This window comes from Cnephaeus nilssonii (genome assembly GCF_951640355.1).
Source record: "Cnephaeus nilssonii genome assembly, chromosome: 14".
Lineage (NCBI taxonomy): Eukaryota > Metazoa > Chordata > Mammalia > Chiroptera > Vespertilionidae > Cnephaeus > Cnephaeus nilssonii.
Window position 1 is genome coordinate 44,335,008 of NC_137085.1, and position 12,300 is coordinate 44,347,307.

Consider the following 12,300-nt stretch of genomic DNA (forward strand, 5'->3'; position numbering starts at 1 on the left):
AAGCTGCAACTGACACACTTGATCATCTCTCTCATAGGCTCCCCATCGTTTCTAGGATACCACGCTCTCTGGGTTTTCCTACCTCCCTGGTGGCTCCTTCTTCGTGTCCTTTTCCTGACCTCTTAATGTTAGCGAGTGCCCCAGCATTCAGTTCTTTTAATTCTAGATATACAGTCAGGTGATCACATGTATTATTCTCTTGATTTTAAATACCATCCACAGGCAGCCAGCTCCCAATTATCAGTGCATTTCCACCCCAGCCCTCTTTCCTAAACTCCAAACTCAAATATCCAATCACTGACTTGACATTGCCTCCTCAATGTCTAATGAGGATCATTTATTTAACATACCCAAAACTGAGCTTCTAATACCCTAGACTCATCCGCACACCCACAGCCAAGAATGAAAAAAAAATCTTACTTCACTCACAGGTTTCCACTCTGAGTGTATGGCAACTCCATCCTTCCAGTTGCTCAGGCCTAAAATCTTGGCATTATCCTTAACTTTTCCCTCTCTGATGCCTCCCTGAAACCTGTCAGCAAAATCTATTGGCTTTACCTTCAAATTATGTCTAGAATTTAACCACTTCACACCCCTTTCCCTGGATATCACCCTCATCCAAAACACCATCATCCCTTACTTGGATGGCAGGAAAGCCTACCTGATCCCCTGGTTTACCCCTGCCCTTCACAGTCTGTTGTCAACCACAGCAAGAGTGTTCCTTTTAAAACCCAAGACAGATCATGCCTCTTCTGTGATAAAATCCCTGCAGTGGCTCTCCATCTCTTATACCGAAAGCCACCATCATTCAATGGCACAGAAGACCCTATGACATCAATCTTTGCAACAATCCCCACTCCTGCCCACCTCGCTAAGCCCCCTCCAACTATGTTTTTCCTTCAATAACTCTGCTCCAGCCACACTCATCTCCTTGCTTTTCCTCACTCTATAGACGATGTAATTGACTTATCTGTTATGTGTATTGTCACCCCTCCCTTTACTTTGTTAGAATGTAGGCAGAATAAGTACTCTACAAGGGTGGCAGTCTTTGCTTTGTACACTGCTATTTCCTAAAAGACTAGCCAGTGGGAGGCATATGATATGTGCTCGAACCAAAATTGCTTAATGAATGAATTTCTAGTCTCTTGGCAAACCACAGGGCCCAGCCCCGTCACTGGATTTGTTCCACTGAGAATCTTACTCCATTCCTTCCTCTTAAAAATAGTCGTCTATGCCATTTACTTATCCATTAATCATCCACCTAAAATCAATGTTAGCAACTATAACATTTATAATATGCTACGCACAGGCATCAGGGATAGAAGTAAAAGGCTGAGGCTTTGGTTTTACACAGGACAAAGAGACAAGAAATCATATAAAAATAGTTCAGCCAGTTGACAGCTTCACAGAAGAACACCATCAAACGGACCCGGGCTGGAGAGGCAGGGCCATCGGGAAAGGCTCTCCAGAAGATGCACTCCTTAGATGGAGTTAGTGAGGGAGGAAGGTTGGTAGAGACTAGGGAGAAAGGAAGGAAGGAAGAGTCGTTCCAAGCAGAGGACATGGCTTGTCAAAGCACAGCCAGTCTATAGGAGTATGCAGCCTTGTGGAACCGCAGGCAACTCGGTGTGGCTACAGCCCACAGTGTGGAAGTCAGGGGATACGTGGAGGTAGAGGGGTCTCCTTCCACTCACACTGCAGGGTTTGATTTAATCCTGAAGTTAAGGGGTAGCCATGCAAGTTGCATTTTAGAAACATCTGGTAACAAGTAGTGTGGCAAAATGAAGCCGTTAGAAAGACTACTTAGATAAGAGTAGAATTTTAATTAAGAGTTCGAAAACTGGTATACATTGACTTAAAATAACTTGGCAATTATTATTATTTACCTTTTTTTCTTCAGAAGACACAAAAGAAGAGAAATTAAGAGAGAGACACTCAAAACGTCTTAAACGCATCCCGATTCAACTTCAAATTCCCAGTGAAGTAGAACAAATAGCAAACAAATGTTCATAAAGAAAACCACCATCGATGTCATTTTTTACTCCCTGGGGAGCTCATAATGATAATCCAAGAGAGGCCTCACACGCAAAAAAAAAAAATCCAATCCGTTCATCGTCTCCCCACTCCCATTCTCCCTTGAACAGCTCATATTTTTCTTTCCAAAAGACATCAACACTCAATAGCTACTTGTCACTAGAGTTCCGGTAATCCTCCTGGCATTGCAACAGTAAAATCGTTCTTTGTCCTAAAGCCAGGGGAAGGTATTGCCTGAATCACAGGAATGGTTACCTCAACCAGCCATTTTACTTTGCGAGGGCACAAAAGCTCTTTCTCAATTGTCTACTTTCACAACATGCCTTGCTAGCCAAGTCTTAGACATTAGTTTGGTTTGGAAGACCATTTTAGGCAATTGGAAAAGAACCAGAACTATCCCTGGCATTGATCCAGAACTGAACTTCCTTTTTGCAGGTAAATAAAAGCAACAGGTACTCTTGTTCTCAAGTTTCAATCATACTGCCTTGGAATTTGTTAGAGTGATTTTTACCTCTCCCCAAGTATTTATTCCAGAAGTTCAAAAGGAGAAATAGAGATATTAGGTACCAGAACCAAAGACCTATTTCTCTTTCAGAGTATCAATTGGAATTCAGAAAGTTGATGAAAAATCAAAGCACAAAACATTCTTGCCAACAATACCTGTGGGCGTGTGTGTGTGTGTGCACACACGTGTGCGCGTGTGCACGTGTCTGTGTGTGCATGTGTGTGTGTGCATGTGTGTGTGTGCATGTGTGTGTGTGTGTGTAATTTACAAAGTCCAATCTACCTAAGAAAAGCAAGGAGGGAAAAATAAGAGGAAATCTAAAATGGAAGGAAAGCTAAATATGGCTTCAAGCACACAGAGCAAGGCTCATAAAATAGGTCAGAGAGGGTATGTGTGTGTGTGTGTGTGCGCGCACACACACACACACACATGTGCTTGAACATTTGGTTGTACATATACACGACTTGACTATATGTTACCTGCCTAACTTCTCTGTTATAAAATTATTTTCTCAAACAAGCCACAAATAGAACTACAAGTCACTTTTGAAGCGGTTTTGAAAATATTTACAGAACTTCCAAAAAATGATACTAACCTTTTGGAACAAATTGTTGCTTTTGATGGTTTGTTTAAAAATGTCTAATGCTGGCACATGACACTGCGAAACTTGAAGTCTAAGCACCCACTCTAAAATGTGTTCAAAGGGGTTTTCCTTTTGGGGTCCTCTCACTCAATTGTGATGTGTTTGTCTATGAAGTTAAAAAAAAATACTAGTTTCACAAGGATTGCCCAATCGTTATGAATTTAAATCTCTACCCTTTGGGCTTATAGAGAAAGAAGGAAGGTTTCTTATTATTTAGGTAATAAAAGGCTGTAGATCATTCTTTAAATCCTGCTGTTACTTTTCCTCTAAATAAGGATGCATTTTTAACTCACAGGATTTCTTGGGGAGACACTGGAATCAAAATGGTTGTTTTTGTTTCCCTAGGAAGGATGACCTAAGGATACTGTACAACTCAAATATAACGAAGTACATATATGTATGTATGTATGTGCATACCAGTATGTGTGTGTGTGTATATGCATGTATGTATACACACATATTAAAAAATAAACCACAATCTGAAATTTGTGGTTTGGGGATTTCTTACTCCAAATAGCAAATCAGTTAAAAAATATGTGACGCCTGATTTCCTGTTATACCACTTTAATTTTTTTACTTATTACTAAAAAAAACACAAAAAACAAAAAACACACACAAAAGAACAAAACCCAATCTCCCCGATAACTTCCTCTAATATGGTAATAATAATTAAAGCCATCATTTTTATAAACATATTTGATTCCAAATGGAAGTGGCAGCACTAGCAAGCTGGAAAATAGGCTTTATCTCAAATAAGAAAAAAGTTTGTTCATAAGGAAAAGACAAAAGACCTAAATTCAAAAGAAAAAAAAAGTATAAGAGACTTAAGAAAACGTATTTGGTTTTCTCATCTGTTAAATGGAAATAGTCATAGCACCTACCTCACAGGGTTGTCATGAGGATTAAATGAACACATACAAGCAAAGCACTGAAAATAGTGTCTAGATCCATACTGAGTGCTCAATAAATATTAGTGCTAATTCTTAACTATTGGCAATGCCTCATGTTACTAAACCATCTTTTACTTTCTCAGAAGGTAAAGCAGTCTTAAAGGGATCATGATCTTGTGAAAATTTTGATAGCACTAGTAATGATAGCCGTATTTCACAGAGGGAGTACACTAAAAAACTGCTCATGATTGCTCAAATTCAGAAGAGGTAATTACAGAGGAATCAGTGTTTCTGATTTGTGAAGGGAAGCTATCATCTAAAAGAGAGAGATGAGGCTTGTTCTGCATGTTCCAGAGAGTCGGACTTGAATTAGATGGTGAAAATTACAGAGGGAAATGTCTGCTCAGTGTAAGACTCTCCAGCATCCGAAAGGGAACTTTCATGCACTGTTGGTGGGATTGTAAAATGGGACAGCCACTATGGGAAACAGTATGAGGCTCCTCAAAAATTTAATGACCAGCAATCCCACTTTTAGGTATTTATCTGAAGAAATCAAAAACACTAATTTGAAAAGACATTATGCACCCCCAATTTCATTGCAGCATTATTTTCAACAGCCAACATATGGAATCAATCTAAGTGTCTAATGATAGACAAATGGATAATATTCCATATATACAATGAAATATTACTCAGCCATAAAAAAGAATGAAATCTTGCCATTTGTGACAACGTGGATAGACCTAGAGGGTATTATGGTAAGTGAAGTAAGTCAGACACAGAAAGGCAAATACAGGCAGTCCTCGGGTTATGTCGGATTCAACGTACCTCGTTGTGTGGTTACATCACCATCTCCCATTTACTTATAAAAAAAAAAAAAGTTCCGTCAAAAAGTACGTATGTGCTTTATGTTTTCTTATTATTTATTTACCACAAGTAAAGGTCAGGAATTGTTATCTTTCTTTTAAAATTTTTTTACTATTTCACTTCATTACTGCTGTGTGTGTGCTCCATGTGAGTGACATAGGTGCTTATGTAGGTGGGTTCCACTTACAGCGAAAATCGCGATGTCGTGCCGTAGGAACTGATCTCCGACATAACCCGAGGACCAACTGTACCACATGATTTCACTTACATGTAGGATCTAAGAAACAAATGAATATGACAGAAACTCACAGATAAGGAGGACATTTTGATGGGTAGTTAGATGGGAGGGTGACCTGGGTGAAAAAGGGGATGGGATTAAGATGTAAAAATTGCCAGTTACAAAAACAGTCACGGGGATGTAAAATAGAGGATTGGGAATATAGTCAATAATACTGTATCAACTACCTATGGTGTCAGATGGGTACTAACTGGAGTGATCACTTTGTGAGTTATATGCATGTCTCACCACTAGGCTGTACATCTAAAACTAATATAATATTGTATGTCAACTGTAATAAAATAATGAAAACAAAAAGATTCTCCAACATCCAAGACACTCTCCCTTATAATAGGATGGAATGCCTTGAAGGGTAGAAAGGATAATGTTACTGTGTGTGAAATCAATCAAGGATGATAAAAGATTCCTTATTGAATCCGCAACATTATTGCGGTTGTTAAGATAACAACAACAATGACAACCACCACCACCACAATAATGATAGTTAAAACACTTCTACAGAAATTGCCCCGAATTACTGTAAAGACTGTACCTATAGTGACCCCGGTAATCCTTACCACAGTCATCCTTACCACAGCCACCTGGCTCCATAGTGTGTTCTTAACCACAATACACTGCCTACCTCCGTTCTGGAATGCTGAGCAAGTTACTTAACCTCTCTGTGCCTCTATTTCCTCATTTATAAAATGAGACCAGTAATAGCACTTATCTCAGATGATAAAGATTAAGTGATATATCACGTTTGTTTAGCACCTAGAACAGTGCCTGACATACAGCAAGCACTTTGCATATAATTTTTATATAAAGGTCATTTCAACTTTTAAGAACATTTTTTACGTGGACAACAAGTTAGGGGAGGCATAAAGAGCTGTCTTGGCTATAGTGAGCAATCTGACTCAAAATTTTTTTTCCTTTTTTATTTTATCAAAAATTTTTTGAAATCAAATTTTTTTTCTTTTTTTAAAAAAAATTCAATTAAATGAAACTCAAGGCATGCTGATGTGGGACTGATTTTCTAACTAAATAAAATTAGCCATGAAAAATAAGGGCAAAACTGCTAATGCAAGCATTCCACAGTGAGAGCAGATTCTCTGTATGCTTTGTCATGGCTGATTGAATGTAATCTCCCATAACCCACTGCTGACTTCTCTTACCAAGACCCTGGCCCTTCTTTCAATTCCACTTTCAGCAGACTCCTTAATTGCTTCACATACCTAATACTTAACCAACTCCCAAACCTAGGTCATTCCAATCCACTTCTTTAGTACCTGCAATCCAACGGCAACCTGGCACCCAATATGGCTTAATCAACCTACTCAAAGAGGCAACATTAAAACTTTATTTCACTCAAGCTTCCAAGTCTACTCTTGCTCCGCCCTCAAATATTGTAGATTCCTCAGTAACTAGGAAATAGAAGCATTCAGATACAAATTCTCACTTTTCATATACTTTCCTCCACACTCCTAAAGTCCTGCAACAGCAAACCAATTCAAATTTGCTGAGCTTTGCCTAGCTGTTCCATCCTCCATCCATTTCCTGCTCTAAAAAATAAAAATAAGTTCTTCCAGACCTCCTTTTTAAGACCAACTTGTTCTTCTATTCCCTGATGCTACCCAGAAAATATAGGTGGACATCATCATCTGGTTGGTTTGTTGTTCTGGCTACTATTCCCGTCTCCCCGCCCCCCGCCTCCCTTCTTGGATCTTCAAAAGTTTTCTACCCATCCATACACATGCCATACAAAAATTAAATTTCAATCTTGTTTCCCTCATGAGCCTTGACCCTTTCCCCATTTTACTGCCAGATATCTAAGAGTGGTCTCTTGCTATAGGTATGTAACTGGCTGAACTAATAAATGCACTGGGAGGAAACCTGATACAGGTTATTCTTGATTATCATCAATCTTTTAAATATGCTTAAAGGTTCTGACATCCAACAACTGCAAATTTAATGATCATTTTTTTTCCATTTACATTGTGTTTTAAACAAAAATAATAAAGGAAAATATGCCACCGATGTTTGTTATATATGTCAAACTATACTGTAACTAAATGTTATGTGCTTTGGAACTTCTAGCACAAAGTTTATCGATTAGCAATACTAATATCCCAAAAATGTTTTTTTGAAGGCTAATTCTTCATGATCTAAGTCCTTACATTGTGATTGGAGTTATGAACAATAACATAATAATGTAAATTGTCTATATAAACTCTTAGAGACACATTTGATTTAAAACTTACTGCCTATATAGAAAAAAAAAAGGTTTCATTAATAAAGGTTTCTCTACGTTTCTCTATCCAGGGATGGGAAGCCTTTTTTCTGCCAAGGGCCATTTGGATATTTATAACATCTTTCGGGGGCCATACAAAATTATCGAGTTCAAAATTAGCCTGCTGTATTTGGTTAGACATTTAATTAGCTCACCCCTAATGTCTTGGCAGGGCCAGATCAAATGATTTCGCAGGCCTATCTCATGGGGCCGGACATTCCCACCCCTGTCTATACCTTCAAGGAAATGATCTGGCAAAAAGACCTAACATAGGAGAGAACATAAAGTATTTGACAAGCAATCAAGCCATTGAAGGTGGAGCACAGAAAACAAGGGGAGGAGAGGCAAGGGCAATCCCACTGGGCCTCCGGGGCCAGAATCCATCCCTACAGGTTGATAGCATGACAACAGGAAGCAACCGCAAAGCTTTAAAGCTGGGAGAGGGAAGGGTCAGATTTGTAATTTTAAAAGAATTGTTCAGGTTGCTATATGGAAAATAAGTGGTTAGCCAAGCAGAGCAAGGGTGAAGGGGACAAATGGGAATCAGAAGGCAGCTTCAGAAGCCCAAGAGGGAAATATGGGTGGCAGTAGAGATAAAAGAAGATTCTAGAAGAGAAAATCAGTAAGATTTGGGGAATGATTAGCTATGGGGGAAAGAAAGAAGAGAGATGTAAATGACATGTTGGTTTCCTGAATTTATATACATATATACATGAAAATGTGGAATAACACATCTTGCACAATATATACAGAATTATTGAAATTACCTATGGGAAGAGAAGATGAATTTTACATAGTAACAGATAGACTTTCAGTTTTTACTATATAGTTATCTGTTTAAATATTGCTTAAATATTTTTATAATCAGGACATTACTTCATAAATTCACATGCAATAAAAAAATAAAGCATTTGCCTGGCTGAAAAGGATAGAAATAGCATTTTAAGGAGAAGGAACAATCTATCAGAAGGTACAAACACATGAAAGTGTGTGGCATATTTAAAGAATATCAAGTAGTCTAGTGTTTGCAGTAAGAAGGATGTGTATTGGGGCAGGATGAACAGAGGATTAAAGCTTCTAAGAGTATGGCCAGTTCATTAAAACAAAAACAAACAAACAAACAAAAAACACCTATGTTAAAGAAAGTATTCCTTAAACTGCGGGAAATCGGGAAGCATATAGTTCTTAAGCATGAGGGTGAATAATCAAGTTCCTATTTAGAAAGATCACATTAAAGGCAGTGTAAAGAGTGGGCCAAATGAAGGTAAGAAGATAGGCTGGCAGATCACTTCGACAAGAACTTAAGCTACATCAGTGGCAACAGAGATATAGAAAAGAAGAGATTTGAGATTCATTTCAGAATAGACAGGACTTGGTGATTAAGCTGGATGTGATAGGGAAAAGAAAAAAGTCAAGGATGTTTCCCATGGTTTCTAGTTTAGGAAATTAGTGGTGACATCATCAATTTAGGCAATTCAACAACAGGTTCAATGAGAAGACAATACATTTTGCTTTAGAGAAGTTGAGATTAAAGTACCTCTGGAAGCAGGTCAAGGTGCCCAACAGGAAGTTAGATATACAGGTTTGAATTTGAAGAAAAAGATCAGACATGGGTATTTGAATACTATCACCTAAAAGAGAGAATTTCAAGCCTCTGCACATCTTACCCTTGACGTAATTTCACTGAATTCTTGAGGCAACTGTTAAAAGTTGACCAGTTCCATTTATTCTTATAGTTGTAAAAATTCCACATAATTGTTAAAGTCTCTGTAGGCAATAACTTTTAAAAGCCAGAGGTGCCAGATTTCCCCCCTTCCTTCCTTTTCTTCCTTCCTTCCTTCCTTCCTTCCCTTCCTTCCTTCCTTCCTTCCTTCCTTCCTTCCTTCCTTCCTTCCTTCCTTCCTTCCTTCCTTCCTTCTTTCCTTCCTTCCTTCCTAGTTAAGATGATATAAGAAGTATAATATAAAACATTTTGGTATTAAATATTTTCATATTTTGTCTTAACTGTAAAAGGCAAAAAAACACACAAAACACCCAAAAAACATTTCACAATTCTACCTTTAACAAAACCTAAGTCAAACACTGATATACCTATGTGACTCTCCACTGATTTTCAATTGCAAGTCATTGACAATTAGCTGACATCCCCAAGGCATTCAACTCCAGCTGTAGTTTTAACCAGAGGTTCCTGAAACAATTCCACAGTCCTGTTGCTGCTCACTGTCAGAAATCCGAATCATACTGTACTTCTGTCTAACTGATGATGCCCTAGTTTGGTGGGAGGTGGAGAGGAAGGACCAGTTGGCAAGGAAACAGCCACTTCCTTCCTGAGCCGGGGAAAACTAGGAAGGTGACTGATGGGCAGAGCCAAAAAGCAGCCAAAAGTTGCTCTGGCTTCTTGTTGGCAACAATATCCACTGTGGCACAACTGGATGTTTTAAAGCATATGAATGATTTTTATCTGCCTGGATGCTCTGCTGAAGCTCAACAGGATTCCCCACACATTTTCTACATTTGAAAAGCATTTAAGTGTGCAATGGTTGCAAAGAATCTGGCCTCAGTCTATGTGCAGTGGGCTAAGACTGCAAGGCACGGTTCCATTCAACTTTAGTGTTTGCACTTTCTGGTAAAAAAAAAAAAAATTCATTTTCTTTAGTTATATTTGTACAACTTATTAGAATTACTATTAAATTTCATTTGGAAATATTTTCTTAAATAGGTTTACTTTTATGTTTAATTTTAAACGATTTGTTGCAAATGTTTATATTTTATTCTTTTATCATTCCCCCTCCCATCCACTTCTGTACCCAGAAAATTGAATATCCAAGGATTCCTGAATAAAACAAGACAACCACTGGATTGATATAACTAACATATTTTAAAAATAGCGTAAATAGTAAGTTATTGTTCATCAAATAGAAATTAGCAATCACTAAAAATAACATTAAAAATTAGTGTGGGCATGAAGTATGGAATTTTAAAACATCAGTTTACTGCACTGATTAATTCAACATTTATATTTGCATCAGAACTTAATAATCCCATAAATAAATAGAGCTCTCAATTATTTTTTAAAAAAATCAAGGGATAACATATGTATTTAGACATATTAGCAGCGTAAAGATGTATGCTTCAACACACTTATTGGGAAAACGTCTGAAAATATTACTACACTGAAGTAATCCGCAGGAACCTGACATAAAAGTTCTCTAGAATACCAACAGTTCAGGAAATTCCAAAAAAGGAAAAGGGTCAAATAGGGAAATAGCCTCAAATTAATCGACAAAGTTCAGTGCTTGCTCCAACTTGATTTTTCTCTCCATTGCAAAAAAACAACAACAACGAAACAAAACAACCGAGTCTCAGGGATAGGTGGGTGAGTCACTTAGATGAAAGTTCATCTACTGGAATAAATGGAGAGGCCGCTTGGGCAGGTGACACCGGAGAGTCGGTGGTAGTGCTGACTTTCGCTGGTGAGTTACAAGAAGATCCAGTACTGCTGCTGTTTCCATCCAGGGTATCCGAAGAGACACACACACCAGGATCTGACAGCTGTGCAACGTCAGAAGAAAGCATGTTGGTGATGCCCTGGAAGAATCTCTTTGGCTGATAATCAGTTTCCATTTCACATTTCCTTTTCAATGGTCCAAGAACACTTGGTCTAATGCAATTAATGGGACTCTGGCTTCTTCGAGTAGTAAATCGGGTCGTTGGGCTGGGAATCGGACTTGGAGGCAATCCGTTGCTACTCACAAAACTTTGCAAGGATGGTGAAAAGCACTGCTTCCCAATCCCCCGGGTGGGAGACGGTGCTGGTGACACCGGAATGAAATCGATGCGCTTCGGGGAGGCGGACTTCTCCACATCGTTGTCACTCAGGCTGAAACTTTCCTCCCAGGAGTGGCTTATCTGCATTGCGTTCTGCACCTCGCGCTCGTGGACGGTCTCTCGGTTGATCAAGTCCATGCCCTCCTCCTGTTTGATCTGGTGCAACCGGCTGCTGTGCATGCGGACCGGGGAGGCTGGCAGCAGCAGGCCGTGGCGGTTCGGGAACGTTGTGCTGTTGCGCCTGGCGCTCGGCGCCTCGGCCTGGAACACCGGCGAAGTGTCACTGAGGCCGTGGATCAGAGGGGCGCTATTAGACCTCCGGAGGGCCCCGCCGCCGCCACTGCCGCCGCCCTCCGCCGGGCTCCCGCCCGCACCCGGAGGCAGCTCCAGGTCTAGCTCCATCTTTTCCTGAGCCATGTCGGAGGCCAGGGAGGCGGGGCGGTGCTCAGTCAGAGAGCAAGGGCTCCCATTCCCCGCAGTCCAGGACCGCCGCAGGCGCCGCCGCCGCCACCACTGCCGCCGCCACCGAGAATCTGTCAGCGGTCTCGATCGTCTGCGCATGCGCCCCTCGTCGCGCAGGCGCCCTGCGAGATCTCTCGTGGCGCCGGCTTAATGCGTAAGAGCTGCGCCGCAGCCCCAGGGAGAGGGGCGAGCAGTGGGTGGTTCTTATGCAAATAGCTACTGAGCACAGGCTCCCTTTGACTCGTTAATAAAGTTACCATACTCCGGAGTATATGTTTATAAAATAAGAGCTCTGAGAGGCCCTTGGTGGCGTGGGGCTGTGGGATGTCCCGTGCATTAGCATTTGGAATAGCCCCAAACTGAAAACAGTCCAAATGTCCATCAGCACGCCAATGGTTGAATACATTATACAACGGAATTCTTTACTCAACAACACGTTTGAGTTACAGTATAATGTTGAATGGAGGAAATCAAACACAGAAGAGGACAACTCTATGACTCCAC

At 40.0% G+C, this 12,300-nt stretch overlaps 2 protein-coding genes across 5 annotated transcripts in view; both read right to left on the reverse strand.

The window, feature by feature from the left end:
* The window catches only part of PIP5K1B (phosphatidylinositol-4-phosphate 5-kinase type 1 beta), a 291,346-nt gene that overhangs the window by 207,059 nt on the left and 71,987 nt on the right, over positions 1-12,300 (reverse strand). The window lies entirely within an intron of this gene.
* Positions 9,544-11,883, reverse strand: PABIR1 (PP2A Aalpha (PPP2R1A) and B55A (PPP2R2A) interacting phosphatase regulator 1). Its single transcript, XM_079791198.1, has one exon. It carries the CDS (start codon positions 11,749-11,751, stop codon positions 10,888-10,890), a length of 864 nt encoding a protein of 287 aa, XP_079647324.1. The 5' UTR covers positions 11,752-11,883; the 3' UTR covers positions 9,544-10,887.

Coding starts and splice junctions, on each gene's coding strand:
- PABIR1 (XM_079791198.1), bottom strand. CDS start 11,751: ATGGCTCAGGAAAAGATGGAGCTAGACCTGGAGCTGCCTCCGGGTGCG.